The 16840-nt window shown below is 39.0% G+C and overlaps 1 protein-coding gene across 1 annotated transcript in view; it reads right to left on the bottom strand.

The window, feature by feature from the left end:
* The window catches only part of NDFIP1 (Nedd4 family interacting protein 1), a 51476-nt gene that overhangs the window by 290 nt on the left and 34346 nt on the right, over positions 1–16840 (bottom strand). Inside the window, exons 4-8 of the mRNA XM_039236185.1 lie at positions 13114–13201; positions 12092–12216; positions 10114–10180; positions 7830–7935; positions 1–798 (exon numbers count right to left, since the gene is read on the bottom strand). The exon at positions 1–798 is cut by the window's left edge and continues 290 nt beyond it. Coding sequence (XP_039092116.1) covers positions 7832–7935; positions 10114–10180; positions 12092–12216; positions 13114–13201 — 384 coding nt within the window. The 3' untranslated portion in view covers positions 1–798; positions 7830–7831. The remainder of the gene's footprint in view (positions 799–7829; positions 7936–10113; positions 10181–12091; positions 12217–13113; positions 13202–16840) is intronic.

Genomic DNA, 16840 nt, shown 5'->3' with positions numbered 1-16840 from the left:
AAAGAAAGAAAGAAAGAAAAAAAGGGCAGGGACTCTAATAATACAGAAAATGTCAACTGTATTTTAGTAATTAAGCTGTAACTGTCCTTGTCCTTTTTATTTTATACAGTGACAACACCTTTACAATTTCTTAGGTATGTAACACAGAACAGTAAGGTACTGCAAAATTTAGAATACAGACTATAAAAAATTAATGCTTATTATTAACCAATGAAGAACATAATCTTGACCACATCTTAAATGTATTTTGCACTATGATTTTGCTTCCAGGTGTTCACAGTACAAATGCATAAATTTCTAGATTAATTGTAACACCAAGTATGAATTATGTGCAGAAATGCAGTCATAACACAAACGTGAACTTTTGAGAAAATCCCTTTAAAATGGCCAGCATTATACATATATCTTACACTAAAATACTTAATTCCAAGTTCATTTTGAGATGGAGGATGAATAAAGCAAGATTGCCCCCTACTGACTACAGGGACAAGGCTCATGCTGTTTAAAATAACTACAAACAATAGATAAGGCATTATTAATACATCACATACTTGATTGCGAGAGCTTTTTCAAACATTAACCACTAATGATTCAAAGATTACGGAATTTTGCATTAACTATTAAAATTTTACACCTAGGAACAAATAAAGAGAAATGATCTTTTTCAACAGTACTTTTATTTTTTTAAAGCAGGTGATTATTCCTCTGTGTTCTGAATCTTGATTCACTTCCTGCAGGTGTTCTCTTGCTTCTTGAGAGAGAATTCATAAACGCAGGAAGGCCTTTGCCAGAAAACATCTGCCAGAGAAGGATATTGAATATTGAAACTCTAGTTAGCTTGTTATTTTGGCCAAGAGAAGGATGTAGTCACAAAAGAAGGCAGGATGTTTGGAGACACAAGTGCATTTTAACATAGCTTTAAGATTACTCTACACTGACATCATACTGTTCAACAAACATTACCATTTCAGTTCTTAAAGTTACCAAGGACTCTCGAACTAGGAAGAACTTGAATGCTTTCTCTAAAGCCCACAAAACCAGGGCTCTCTCTCTCTCTCTCTCCCCAAACTTCCTAACAAAATAATGAAATGCAAGTAACCCTTCCTTCATCCTACACTTAACCTCCACAGCAGTGATGGAAACGTGGGGACTAAGAGACAGTAGAATCCAAAGCGAGAGGGAGAGCATGAAAGAGGGGCAGAGAGGGAGGGAGAGAGAGAAACCCAAGCAGACTCTGTGCTGTCCACACAGAGTCCGACTCAGGGCTCTTGACCTGAGCTGAAATCTGAGTCAGATGTTTAACCAACTGAGCCACCCAGGTGCCCTATATATTCTGTATTTTTTTTAACTTTCTTTAAATGTTTTATTTATTTCTGAGAGAGACATCGTGAACAGGGGAGGGTGAGAGAGAGAGGGAGATAAAGAACCTGAATCAGGCTTCAGGCTCTGAGCTAGGTGTCAGCACAGAGCCCAACGTGGCGCTCGAACCCACGAACCGTGAGATCATTATCTGAGCCGAAGTTGGACGCTTAACCGACTGAGCCACCCAGGAGCCCCTATATTCTGTATTTTAATTGCAGTTTTCATCCAATACTTTAAGGCATTTCTGTATTGGCATAATTAATCATTTTGGTTTTCAAGGAAATAACAGAAAAAGGTACAAGTAACTCCCTATGTAAACGCTAAAAGAAAACAAAACAAACAAACAAAAAAACACCAAAGAGATACATACAACACTTCATAAATATTTGAGAAACGACTTTGTGGTATCATGCACCAAGGGAGAGTTGGATGGCTAATACCTAAGCCTTTAGCTTACTTTTTCTACCTTTCCAGGTTACTGTAAAAGCTATCACCAGCCCTTTCTTTCCTATCTTTTCTGACTAGACTATTCCATAAATCTTTTTTTTTTTTTAAATGTTTTATTTATTTCTAGGAGAGAGAGAGACAGCGTGAGCAGGGGAGGGTCAGAGTGAGAGGGAGTCACAGACTGAAACAGGCTCCAGGCTCTGAGCTGGCAGTCAGCACAGAGCCCGACGCGGGGCTCGAACCCACGAACCGCGAGATCATGACCTAAGCGAAAGTTGGACGCTTAACCGACTAAGCCACCCAGGCGCCCCATCCATAAATCTTTAAAAGGCTGACAAAATGCGGAGAAGTTACATGGGAGGAAATCAACATATGCTTCTTTAAGCTTCATATTTTCCCAAATTCCAAATTCAGTTGGTATTCAAGTAAACCAGTAATACTGACACAAGAGCAACTTTTCTTTAGGTTGAGAGACCTCAGAATGTACCGTGACAGACATGTGAACATAAGGAACTCCAAAAAGCAAGCAGAAGCAAAAAGAGTGTACCGGCAGACCTATGTCAAATGGAGGGTTTTGCCATGAGGCTAGACTTACTACAAACTTAAGTAACTTCAGCTTTATTAATTCCCATTAACAGATGAAAACTGATCTAATAGTTCTTATTCATAAAAACACTTGAATTTGCAGCAACATATGATACAGTCCAGGTAACTATCTGGTCACTTGCCTTAGATCACGCTGCTTCTACAGAGGTCGATTAGCTTTAACAGATCCCTCAAAGTCAGAGCCACCCAACAAACAATAAAATTCCACTTAAAGAGTATCGATAGCATAGTAATGGGTGTTCTCAATCACGATACAAGCTCCAAATGAAAATGACTGCTGCTCTCTAAGACCTGGAGGCCTGTTCTCCAGATGGACCTGACTCACTAGTTGTTACAGAAACAATGGCGGAACACAAGTGGAGGACAGAAGGCCTTTAGGGACTGTGGACATCATTACTAAACTGTAGATCAGATCTCTGCAGAAACAAAAGGAACCAACAGCCTACAGATCATTTAATCTCAAGAGGAAAACCACTATTTCTTCTTGAATGTTATGTGAATTTTTTTTAGCAAAAATTCCACTGAGCACCTGGGTGGCTCAGTCAGCTAAGCGTCCAACTTCAGCTCAGGTCATGATCTCGCAGTTTGTGAGTTCGGGCACCGCATCAGGCTCTATGCAGAAAGCCTTCTTCGGATTCTGTGTCTCCCTCTCTCTCTGCCCCTTCCCTGCTCCTGTGATTTCTCTCTCTCTCAAAAATAAAATAAAACATAAAATAAATAAAATAAAATAAAAATTTTTTTAATTCCACTAAAAACACTTCTGTCTTGCTACTTGATAACATAGTCCAATAAATCTAACTTTAACTTGGGGTGAACTTCCTTTAATAAATTAAGAGAAGTATTAAGGAGCAGGGGGGAAGACTATAGAAAGGCAAAAATCATAGAAAAGAAAAAATACCATCATATGGGGGGAATTTTACATACCTGGTGTCTAATAGGTATAGGACACAGGAATCATTACCTAACTGTAAAGGGTCCTATCTCATTCATGCCAGTGCTTACAAACTTTTTCCTCCTGTTTAATATGTGGTTAAAATAACAATTTAAAATCTCTTGTGTGTCACAGGCACAAGTGCTTTCGGAGCAGTGTTTGATACCAAGTAACTGTGCTACCACGTTCCAGCTACTGCAGCTAAATGCTTGGTTCCTTGGCAGCATGAGGAAGTGGTACACCATAAAAATGTATTTCCAGTAAACTGGTAAATAAGAGAAACTATGAACACAATATTTGTGATCACTTTGGAGAAAGGCTTCTGAAAGTTATCTGTTTCTTTTTAAACAACACGGAAGAAGGGGCGCCTGGGTGGTTCAGTCGGTTAAGTGTTTGACTTCAGCTCAGGTCATGATCTCACAGTTCATGAGTTTGAGCCCCCACCAGGCTCTGTGATGACAGCTCAGATCTTAGAGTCTGCTTCAGATTCTGTGTCTCCCTCTCTCTCTGCCCCTACCCTGCTCATGCTCTGTCTCTTTCTGTCTCTCAAAAATAAGTAAGTATAAATAAATAAAAATAAACAATACAGAAGGAACGTTTTGTTTTTCTGCTTCCTCATGGTCACATGCTTCTTGAGGCCACTGGGCTTACACTTAGCAGTTCCTTTAGGCTTTTCTTGCTGCGGGGCAAGAGACCAGATTTCCTTTTTAGGCTTAAATGAGGTCCAAAAGGGAACCTGAGAGCTGCCCCTACGACAGTAGTACATGGGCTTTACTGTTCTGCTTTTGTAACATCTACTTTGGCTGATTAGAAAGAGGCCTTCTGGGGTCATTTCAAGGTTTGTTTGTTTGTGTGTCCTATATTTTGGGTCACGTGAAGAGAAAAGTCACTAATCTTGTACCCTTTTCCAATAAAATGCCACATCTTACTACAGCATGGGAATTAAGTTATTTTTCTGTTATGGCAAAGCTATTTTTAAAAGTACGTACCTGTGTCTTTCTGGCAAAAAGTAAGCCTATGGCTAGCTTTTAACTAGTGACACCTATATCAAAGGAAGTTAAGAAATCTCAGTGAAAGAAAATAAAATCTTCATACCTTATATGATGGTTTGCTAGCACAACGTGAAATTAAATTAAATTTCCTCTCAACTAGAGAACCATTCTACATTTGGATCTAGATGAACAGTTATCCCTGTCGATGGACAAAGGAAATTCAGTCCCACGGGATATTATGGCTTTTCAGATTCACTCTGGGGATACTGACAATTAGTAAGGAAGTCATTAGAATTCTAAACACTGCTCTAAGTCTCTAAACCCCTAATTTAGAGCTCTGAATTCTCTGGGCATGTCAGAAATGATTTCAAACCCACTGAACTAGCAAAGTCAGATAGAAAAGGAAAGAAACTGAAGATGTCCTTCACTGGGGGATGCTCTAAGTTTCTGACAACTCCTAAAGCACAATAAGGCTTCTGACCCCACAATATGGAGTACTGCAGGCCAAGAATGTCCCTCACAGCTCCATGAGCATTAGTACTAAGGACTGCCTACTGCAAATCATAACCCCAAATAAAGATGCTTTGCTTTACATTTAGAATACTCCTATAAAACACTTAACAAATTTTTAAAAACCCAAACAAAACAATACCAATTTTATGAACAAAAGCCACTCAATACAGTCTCTAACAATATAGAAAACTGACAAGTTCAGGCTTTCTCCTAACCTGCCTGCTCCTGGCTATGTGTTAGAAACAAGATGAGGAAGGTGTGAAATCCCCTAAGAAACACTGAAATTTCCTTTTGACTGAAGAATGAAGAGAAGAGACAGAGGTGTGATCTTGGTCCATTCAGAAATTCAAACCTACCATTTGCCTAGACCTACATACAGACTCTATTGTTTCTAAAAAAGAGAAATAAGGGGGCGCCTGGCTGGCTCAGTCAGTAGAACATGCAACTCTTGATTTCAGAGTTATAAATTCGAGCCTCACATTGGGTATCGAGATCACTTAAAAATAATTAAAAGGGAGGGAGGGATGAAGAGAGAGACAGAGACAGAAATCTATTCCCTCAGGGTATTGCGGGCATCAATAGATTAGGGAAAATCTATGGGTGATTTGGGCACCCTCTGCAAGAAGGAGAACCATGGCAACCCAAAAGAATCTTTGGCAGGTAAGCGTTAAACATGAGGCTTAGGAATAGTTACCAATTATACAGGTATGGATATGGAAAGGAAAGAAAAAAGAGGACAATAGTAACTGCATAAAACTGCACAAAACATCTGGTAAGTCTCTTAAAGTTAGGATGTCCTAGACACAAAGACACATCATGGGCATTAGGGCCTTGGCCAGCAATGTCAATGCTAATCAATCTGTGTCCAGACTTTGTAACCTAATTCAAATTCAGGATATGACACACACTTTTAAACATGGAATAAAATATTCTTTAAATGTTTTATTTCTTTAAAAAACAGAAAAAAGGCAGCACATGTTGCACCCTTAGGGACTAAAATTTTCTTTCAAATCAAAGTACATACTACCTTGAAGAAATTTACTTTAACCAACATATGCCTAAGTTCTTTGTATGCTTTAACTTTTGCAAAAAGTGCCTTATGAATATACTCCACCACACAGGTATCTGAGCTTATCTACCACTGTAACTTTGTTATTTACATCAATACATTTAATTATACATATGACGTGCTTAATGCAGTATCTGATACCAAAAAAAGCTGAAAAATGTTATTACCATACCATAGTCTAAAAATTGATCATATTCAAGAAATGTTCATCATATTATTCTATTGCTTATTTTTTTTAGAAGATTTTGTTTTGAAGGAATCTCTACACCTAACATGGGGCTCAAACCCACAACCTCAGGATCAGGAGTGGCATGCTCTTCTGATGGAGTCAGCCGGGCATCCTGTTGCTTAAAAAATTTTAATGCTGCCTCACATCACCTGGCAAATTAATTATGGTGGCTACTTTCTTTTCTAGAGAGGCACACATCCTGATACTATCATGAATCTTCAAAACTAAGAACTCCACTCTTAGCATCTAATTACCTCTGTTAACTATGACTATCCAACAGCAAATAGAGAACAAATTACTGTTCCCAAAGGGTTAGCTTGCACTGAACCAACATGTCATTGGATTTTAAGGGCTGCTCTATGAATTCTACAGTTCCTCTGCAAATGGGCTTAGTATTCAAGGTATTTGAAAACATTGTTTCAACTTGGCTTTGAAGTCTTGACCTTCAACACTCCTTTGATGTCCCTCGAGCAAGCTCCATATTTCCTTGCCTCTATTTACACTCTTCATACTGTTTTTAGGGGATTCTGAAATCTACCTCACCCTATCCAATTTCCACTAGTAGAAATTCTACGTATCACTTAAGACTGATCTCAACTGGTACACCCTTTACAAAGCCTTGCTTGATCTTCAGGAGGTGCCCGGTTGGCCCAGTCAGAAGAGCATGTGACTCTTGGTCTCAGGGTTGGGAGTTCAAACGCTATGCTGGGTGTAGAGATTACTTTCAAATAAAATATTTAAAAAACAAAAAACCCTCCAAAAAACCCAAAGCCTTGTCTGATCTTCAATTAACCTAGCCGCTAGGGTAGTTCAAAATTTCCCCTCCACAACCCACCCATCCCAAACTTAAAGGAACAAACGGAAGTCCAAAAAGTTCTATTAGATCTTGCTACCAGGGGGACTCTCTCTTTGGTATACTCTTTCCCAAGATTCCATAGCTCTTCCTTTTTGCAGCTAATGATGGAAGATGGAACTCAGCTCTGGAAAAAACCTAATGGGAATCAGAGAGGAGCCTCAGCAGGGCTTAGTCCTCCTGATCTAGGGAGGAGAAAAGGCCCTTTTCCCCTTCCTTTCCTTGGGTTTAACCCTCCTTATCACCAGAGTGGTGATATCACAGTGTGAACCTGAGGAAGGGCACCAGGAAAGTCTCCCTGACTAATTTTAAGAGACGGAAGCCTTGGTGGACTTGTAAGTGGCCTAGGTGAAAGGAGTTCCTAAAGCAGACAATGGTTTCTTTCCATTGGACCTCTGGGATTTGGGGGACCTATGTAATTAGAACCAAGTGATTAACCTGAAAGGCTCCTTCTCAATACCATCCTCTGGATCTGGTACAACAATAAGCAGTGGCTTCTGGATTCAAGAGTCAAAGATCTTGGACCCCGCAGTCACAGCCAAATATCCTCGCTTCCCAATGATCACGAAGACCCCTGCCTCTTTTATACCATCAGTACATGAGATACTGTTTCCTCCGATGGTAGTTTTTCTAACTTGCCCTTTTCAACAGCTTTTAATGAAAACACTCCTTACTAAACTAGAAACTGCCAAAAAGGCAAGGACTATGGCTTCCTTACCTTCTCTATGTTTCCTACTACAGGGGGCATACTATATTCTGAATGTGGAGAAAAAGTGGAAATGTATCACATGATTATACTGGGACTAGAATAAAGTTTTGTTTAATACCTTTAATAAATAAAGAGAACTCTGGTCCTAGGAAGATTTGAGAAAGTTTCTGGCATCTTCCGAACTTTTGCATAATTGATAAATCCTCTGAGAAACAGGAGAAAACCTGATTTAAAAAAGAAAAATCAAGAATGAATTTATAATTCCTGTATTAAGTACCCCCTCCCCACAGAAATATCCCTTTTGATAGCACAATTTCATCATTTTTCTGCTAAAAGTTATCAAAACATGAGCAATTTCCAAAGGATTTCCATACAGCACTTTCCATTTGTTATTGAGAAGACATAAATCTTGAGAGCTCAAATGAAAGTCTTTTTGTACATTCAGAATCTAATTGGTCTAGGGGAGCCTGGGTGGCTCAGTTGGTTAAGCGTCCGACTTCAGCTCAGGTCATGATCTCACAGTTCGTGGGTTTGAACCCCGCGTCAGGCTCTGTGCTGACAGCTAGCTCAGAGCCTGGAACCTGTTTTTGATTCTGTGTCTCCTTCTCTCTCTTTGACCCTCCCCTGCTCATGCTGTTTCTCTCTGTCTCTCTCAGAAACAACACATTAAAAAAAAATTTTTTTAATAAAATTAAAAACAAAAAAAGAATCTAATTGGTCTAAAAGAGAAATAAAAAATAAGATAGAGCTAAACATATACATTTGATAACCTCACTGAAAGGCATTATGAAAACCTACCTTCTGGGTTCCAAAAAAGTATTTGAACAAAATTAACTCCAAAATAAGAAGACAAGTTATAAAATATTTTTCTCAAAAAAACAAAACAAAAACACCCATTCTTTGTCATATTTTTTTTCTGTCAACTGTACATACGCTGTCCACTAGGTGTCAGAATCCCCTTACCTATTACAGCAATTCTTTTTATATATTTTTTTGTTTTTGTTTTATACAGCAATTTTTCTATTCTCAACTCTAAACTCAATTTCTCTATATTTTTTTTTTAATGTTTTTTTTTAAATTTTTTTTTATTTTTATTTATTTCTAGAAGAGAGAGAGAGACAGCATGAGCAGGGGAGGGTCAGAGAGAGAGGGAGTCACAGACTGAAACAGGCTCCAGGCTCTGAGCTGGCAGTCAGCACAGAGCCCGATGCGGGGCTCGAACCCACGAACCGCGAGATCATGACCTAAGTGAAAGTCGGACGCTTAACCGACTAAGCCACCCAGGCGCCCCTCAATTTCTCTATATTCTTAAAAAATGCATATACAAGCAGGGTTCACTCTGCCCTTTATTTACCAGGCACCGAAGGAGTGAGGCGGATTTTGTATGTCTATACCAGAAGCTATTTACATTCAATTCGCACCTCTTGTAACAACCCACGGGGAAGGTGGTGTGCCCCCCCCCAATGATGGATCACTCTCTCCTGGCACTCCTCCTTCAGAGTTCATTCCTGAGTCTTTTTTTTTTTTTTTTAATGTTTTTATTTTATTTTGAAAGACAGAGACAGAGAGTGAGCGAGGGAGGGGCAGAGAGAGGGAGACACAGAATCTAAAACAGGCTCCAGCCTCTGAGCTGTCAGCACAGAGCCCAACGCGGGGCTCGAACTCACGGACCGTGAGATCATGACCTGAGCCGAAGTCGGATGCTTAACTGACTGAGTCACCCAGGCGCCCCTCATCTCTGAGTCTTAAGAGACATTTTAAAAACACGTTTACGGTGATATAATTCAGATATCATAAAGTGCATTGGCTTAATGTATACTGTTCACTGGCTTTAATTTTAGTATAGATATAGAGCTGTACAACCAAAACTATTATCTTCACTTCAGAACGTTTTTATGACCCCTAAAAAAAATCTGTACCCATTCAGCAACCACTCCTCATTCCCATTCTGTTTGGCACCAAAAGTAGTAAGTGACCAGTGATGGAGGTTACCCCATCACGGGCCGGGATGCAGAATCCTGGTGGAAACGAGTGGCTACCATGGAGTGGATACTTACAACCCCACTCAGGTCAAGGGGTAGTGTCATGTGGAACCCCTTTGTCATGATTACTCTCAAGGGGAAAAATACTCACAGACTATAAAGTCACTGGTCACCCAGGGGAAACCTGAGATGTAGGTGTGAATGGGTTAGGAAAAACCCACCACCTAGAGATCTTTTATTAACATGCTTGTTACTCTGATGTTGACAACAACCAAATCTTTAAGAAATATTTTAAAATCATACTCACTATTGCTAGTATACTACTATATTGTGAGCAAGATGAGGGTTTACTAAAAGCAATTTTACTTCTAAAATTTAACAATATCTTTTCTCTCCTTTGTCTATATTAAAAGCACTTACCTAAAACCAGGAACACCCACCAGAGCCAGTACTGACCATCAAAATACCCAGGGAAATAGGTGGAAAACTAAAAAATAAAGCAAATTAATATTACAATAGCTTAGCAAATATAATTATACATTTTAACATAAGGGCACACAAAACACAAGACTTCTGCATACTAATGCTATCATTTAGCTCCTGTAATTTTTTAAAGTGAAAATATTTTATATGATACATATATCATGACCTGAAATGGTTATGATATATGCAGATACATTTCCTTTCATGGAAAGGCAATCTTGAGATATGATTTTGGCTTTATAGACTCTTTATGTTAAAGTGTTCAAGTCTGTTTATTTTTTAAAAGATTGGGGTGTTTTTTTTGGCCCACATATTATCTATCCTAGAAATATGTTTTGATGACCTTTTGACTTTGCTTAGCCAGTGCCAAAACCAATTATTTTGCTCCTATTCTTTCAGCTGTGCCTTCACCTTGCAAGCTTTATTATGTACATCACAATAATCTGATTCCTTTGGCAAATATTGGCCCATTCTAGACAATGGGAAATGAGTGGTATGGTCTCCTTGCACAAGGAGAGCAAAGCCAGAGAAAAAACAGCTGTCTGTCTTCTGCTGAGCACTGCTGGGCTGCTGCTGTGATGCCTGCAACTGCGATGGCCGTTTTCACCCTGAGGGAGGAGCAGCTGTACTACCTATCATCCCTTATGATGTCATTGACACACTGATCTAACTATCCTCCGCGTCAGGACTTGTTTTCATGGGAACTAAATTTGTTCCACTGTTTCTTAGCCATTTTGAGCTCCGTTTTCGGTTACTCACAGACCAAGCCATCCTGATACAAGCTGATTCAGTTAATTCAGTTTTAAAATTTAGTTAACTCTGAAAATTTTAGTTAAAAAAAGATTGGTAACTAATTTTATCCCTGTTTTCTACAGGGGGCTTCCATGTCCAAGAATTTAAGACTGTTTCAGCATTAAAATATAGCATTTTATTTTCCAATAGAATCACAATTTAAGACTTAGAAGGAATGAGAAACCTCTTTAGGGCTCAGGCTCTCAACCTGAAGGCCGTGTCTCAGATGAATATATATTAGTCATCTCGAGGAAAAGTCCTTAACTTTTACCAGGCTCTCAAAGGAACTTGGAATCCTAAAAATGTTAACAACTCATTAGAATAAACAGATTTGAAAAACTCCAGTCATTACTCAACACCTATTAATTAGCTCATAATGCCAATTTATGATAGATACATTGATTTTCTCTATGAAGCTGACAAAAGCAGTAAACTTACCCTGAAATCACAGTATACTTTAAGACACTAGATCTTTTAAAGTAAAATTACTTCGGCAATTGTGACTACCTGACAACTCCCAAATCATTGAGGATTTCTCTCTAATATACTGTAGAGATAAGTAACATGCCCTAAGGGAGGAGCACTTGTTAAACAGTTTCAGCTCCTAGACATTTTGGCATAACCACTGATGCTACTGATAAACCCCAGAGGGGAAGGAGGAAGAGAGTGCAGAAGAGAGGGAGGAAGGGGGGAGAAACAAAGTGAAGGCAAGAGGGAAGAAGAAAGGTAAACCAAAGCTTTAGTAGAATGAGAGGAATGCCTGTTTTTAATGAGACACCAAAGAAGTGTTACCTTTTTATCATAAAATAGCTCATTTCAGAACAAACACATATATTATCCTATTATAAACATTAAAAGCAGAGAAAATAACCTGTGAACAACCTGTAAGATAGATGTCTTGGGATCACCAATATTCACTAGATTTAAGTGTAAAACTTGCATGAACAGCCAACTGCAAATGATTTAGGTTCAACTTCATGAAACCAGAATAAAGACAAACCTAAAATCATTTTAAATGTACAGATAATGCAAAGCAACAACACATGAAAAAAAAATCAAATATTCAAAGTTACTCTACTTCTTATTTCTCTTCAGAGTCTATCTTTTCTGGTAGACAACTTACCCTGACAATCAGGATCCACTTAATTAGAGAGAGACCAAATCCTGAAATGGCCCCATACCTTCCTGCAGCTGAGGTGGTCAGGCAAAAAGATAGGAAAAATCCAATCCAGTTAAAGAGGAATGCCACTGTACAGGCAGAGAAGGAAAAAAAAAACATGTCAGACAGGTCCTGTTATTGTGGCCAGAGTGCCTTCTACACTTGATTTTGCTTAATGGGCTTTTCCAAAGATAAAAGATAGCTCAGCCCACCTACCATAACACTTCCCCTACCTCCAGAAAACATCCATTCTCTGTCTTCCTCCCAAATGCAAACAAGAAAACATTTTCTCTCAATACCAGGTGTTACACTATTCTGTCTATTGCTATTCACTTTCAAAAATGCCTTAATATTCACCAAACTGTATACATATGACTTGTGCCCTTTTATGTGTTACACTTCAGTAAGTAAAATGATCTGATTCAAGTTATTCATCGTCCTACTTCTATGAATCTTGACAGCTACATAACGCCACCTCTAAATATTTCCTTTATATGTTACCTTTTTAATACAGCAAATTAAAAAAATGGTTGCTCACTTCAAAGTGACACTCATGGAGAGATGAATGTAAAATAATATCAAGGAGGGGAAAAAAAATCAGCTAACTTTGATCTGTCAGAAATTAGAAGCTTGCCAAAAAAGGAAAAAATCCATCAGACTAAGGCCTTTAATTCCTACTCTACAGGTCAGGTCTGAGTAGGAGTAATGCTAAGGATCCTTGCAGACCTAAAAGATGAGGCTTATTTCACTCATGTAAAAATACAGCATCCCAATAACTACTTCAATTATATTTTCTATAGATATAAGACAGACAGAAGGAATATTAAGAAAAATGTATTAAGAAAAATGCCTGAGTAAAAGGCATCAAATACATACAATGTATTAAAAATATTAGTTCAACTAGTCATTTTAATTCAGTCAGATACGGCCATACTGCAAAGCGCTCTGGCTGGTAAGAGGTGGTTCTGCTATGTGTATTTACTTACTGAAAAAAGTTAACATGAAAATCCCATCATTTCCTATCCTCAGCTGGTCAGCATCATCAAAGTCATCCCGACCCACAAAGTCTTCATCCTAAACGAAAAGAGCAAAGTAAATTCAAAATGCATTCTTTGTAGGCAAATGAAAGGCATCAGGAAAAATAAGGAAAGGGATAAAAGTGAGTACCAAGGAGAAAATTTACTGCTTTGGCTCAATTTAAAACGATGGGCATTAAAGTTCAGTATGTGTTAAAAATTTCATTTTGTCTTTTAAGTAAAATTAGAGAAGAAGCAAATCTTTCTTTTATCTCTATAGCTTTCTAAATGAATTGTTCATTTTATAACCCAAATTCTTTAAGAATACACTTCAAAAATTATAAAGTTCAAAGAGAAGTATTCATTCAAATATATCTAAAGAAAAGATATATATTTGGCTTACATTCTAGAATGAGTGATCCAGTACCTGCTAAGGACCTAGATATTAGTAACCTAGGACCCAATTAAGGAGTTCAAATGCTTTTTTGAGACATGGGAGAAAAAGGGTAGCATGATCACACATGAAGAGGCTATGGGGTTGCCCAGTGTTCCCCTCCATAACCATTTTGTTCGTATTAGCATATAGGTCTGAAACAACCTCACTCCCACACTTACCAGCAGACAGGATCCTCTCCATCCTACCTTGAAAACATATTAATCCAAGTCTAAGAGGAACAGGATCCTCACCAACATGAACCATGTGCCCCACCTTTTCAAATGATGTACCTTATGTGTTGAAATATTGAAAAATATATGAATATACACTTAAAAGTAAAAGCTACATTTGTACACAGTCCAATGAAGGTTCCTCAAATGCAAAAAAAAAAAAAAAAAAAAAAACCTCTAGGGACAATCCAAACTCATCCTACACAGACAGAATGGGGCTGGGAAATCCGTAACAAACTATGGTTCACCAAGGGAGGGTGTACTGGAGAAACGGAAATGTCAGAGGCAGTTTCCATTTCAAACTTAACACATTTCCTCCCTATTAGAAATTTTTACAAGAGGGGCACCTGGGTGGCTCAGTTGGTTAAGCATCTGACTTTGACTGAGGTCATTATCTCACAGTTCATGGGTTTGAGCCCTGCATCTGGCTCTGTGCTGATGACAGCATGGAACCTGCTTGTAATTCTCCCCCTCCCTCTCTCTCTGCTGCTACCCTACTAGCGCTTTCTCTCTCAAAATAAACAAACTTAAAAAACAAACTTAAAAAAAAAAAAAAAGGAATGGCACCTGGGTGGCTCAGAATCTGACTTCGGCTCAGGTCATCTTCTCATGGTGAGTTCAAGCCCTGTTTCAGCTAAGCCCTGCTTCTCTCTCTCTCTCTCGCTCACTTGCACCCTCGAAGGAAGGAAGGAAAGAAGGAAGGAAGGAAGGAAGGAAGGAAGGAAGGAAGGAAGGAAGGAAGGAAGGAAGGAAGGGAGGAAGGAAGGAAAGAAATCTTTACAAGAATGTGTTTGTTTTGTTTTTTAAAATACTGACTACCAGTTTCTGACTTCATATTAGGAAAAATAAAACTGTGCCTAACTAGAAACTAATTGGGTTTTTTTGCATAAATACTCAAAGATATACTACAGAAAGACATGGAAGTAATTTCTAGTAATACTGCAGGTGCCTTGAGTCTGATGCTTAACCAACTGAGCCACCCAGGTGCTCCTTGTGGGTGCCTTCTAACTGTTTTTCCTGTCCTTGGTATCTTTACTATCGGATTCCTGCTAAAAACTATTGCTGGGTTAATGTTTCTAAGACACGTTACCTGTCTTATATCCCTGCTCAAAAACTTTCAAAGATTCTGTGTGACCCACATGTAAGTCTAAATGCCTTATCCTAGCATTCAAAACATTCTCCAACCTATAGTCTGGTCACACACTCTTTGTCCAAGCAAAATCAATTACTACATTCATAGACTCTGCTCTACACCGGGCTAAATTCAGGTCTGCTTTCTGGGCTTTTCCCTCTGGAATGTTCTTATCCATCAAAACTCAGGGCCCACTTCAAATACCATCTCCCCCACAATCACACAGTAAGAAGTCACAGTTCTTAATGCTCACTACACCTGTGCTGCTTAGATATTGGTATTTGGGGGCCTTTTCCCCAGCTATCTTTAAGTTCTTATATAGTAAGAGTACTGCTTTATTCAAAGCTTTCTACCTATCCATTACAAAATACATAGCACACTATATAAAAAAGTGGTCTAGGGGGGCCTGAGTGGGTCAGTCAATTAAGCATCTGAATTTGGCTCAAGCCATGATCTCACAGTTTGTGAGTTTGAGCCCCACATCAGGGTCTGTGCTGACTGACAGCTCAGAGCCTAGAGCCTGCTTCAGACTCTGTGTTTCCCTCTCTCTGCCCTTTCCCTGCTCATGCTCTGTCTGTCTCTCTCTCCCCCTCAAAAATAAATATTGAAAAAAAAAGTGGTCAATGTTTGCTAAATAATGTTTAACGAGTTCCTAAATAGGTACACTTGTCAAATGAAAGTATTCTAAGGAGTTCTGTTATTAATTAGAGCTAATCTCCTGGTCTATTTCCATGGGACAGTTACCGTATAGTCTAAGAGAACTACTGAATACACACAGGACTTTGGAGTCTAGAACTCCTGGGTATGACTCTCACCTATGCTACTTATTACCTATTATGATATTATGATCCGGGGCAAATTAGTTAACATCTCTGGGCTCACCTTTTGCATTTGTAAAATGGGGATAATATCATCTCTTCCTTGCAAGGCTGCTGTGAGGACTGGAAATAAGATAATAGAAACTGAGCACATGCCAAGCATGTGGGTTCACTTCCAGTATTGTACGAAGACTGTTTTGCCCTTAGACAAGGAGCCCCCTGAAGTTTGGTAGTTTCTCCCTGGCAACTACAAGAACTGAGCACACACTACCATACGGAGTCAGCCTAGACTAGGCTTATAAACTACTATTTCTATCAAGCAGTGGTTTTAGGAACCCCACTCCTCATAGTAGGTACAGTCTGTCAACAGGCCTCTACCCTAAGGCCTGGCCTTCTGGGGCCACTGCCCAGGTTAAACTGCTGCTTTTGTTCTTACTGTTCACTCTAGTTTCCTCTTGGGATGCGTCTGGAACCCTGACCGCCCCTACTCTGCATTTTCCCAGTAGGTGGCCCAAGGCCCTACGGGCATCAGCTTGAACCAGGATGAGTATTTATGAAACCACATCTAGTCACTTGCAGGTCTGACATCAAGAACAAAATCTCCCACTGGCTTTCATCATACCCAGCTATGGGATCTGAATTCACTACGTCCTCACAGACAGAGGAGTGATCTGGACTGCTGGTGGCAGGAGGCTCATCTAGACAATTGCTGGGGCCCTGTTATAAGTTTTATACGTTTAATTCTATCAAGTTCAACTTGTTCTCTCCATAAGTCTCCTTATCTACCTAATACCAAAATATGAAGTGTGTAGATCAAAGCAAAGTCAGTGTATCTCCTAAATCAGCCCTTGCTCTAAGACAATTCAGTTAGGGCAGGAGAACTGAGAAAATGGTGGTAGAAGGAGATATATAGGGAAAATTTAAGCTGGGATGACTAGTGATTTTTTGCTGGTTTGTACCTTTTCCTACATCATTTTCTGGAAGAGTTAAGAGTTTATTATCTCAAAAGAAAATAGTACTTGTTTTTCAAAAACAGCTGTACAAGAAACTAAAAATAGAACTACCATACAATACAGGAGTT

This window comes from Hyaena hyaena, unplaced genomic scaffold (genome assembly GCF_003009895.1).
Source record: "Hyaena hyaena isolate Hyena2069 unplaced genomic scaffold, ASM300989v1 scaffold_107, whole genome shotgun sequence".
Taxonomy (NCBI): Eukaryota; Metazoa; Chordata; class Mammalia; order Carnivora; family Hyaenidae; genus Hyaena; species Hyaena hyaena.
Note: the sequence above shows the minus strand (reverse complement) of the source record. Positions and strands in the feature narration are given on the sequence as shown.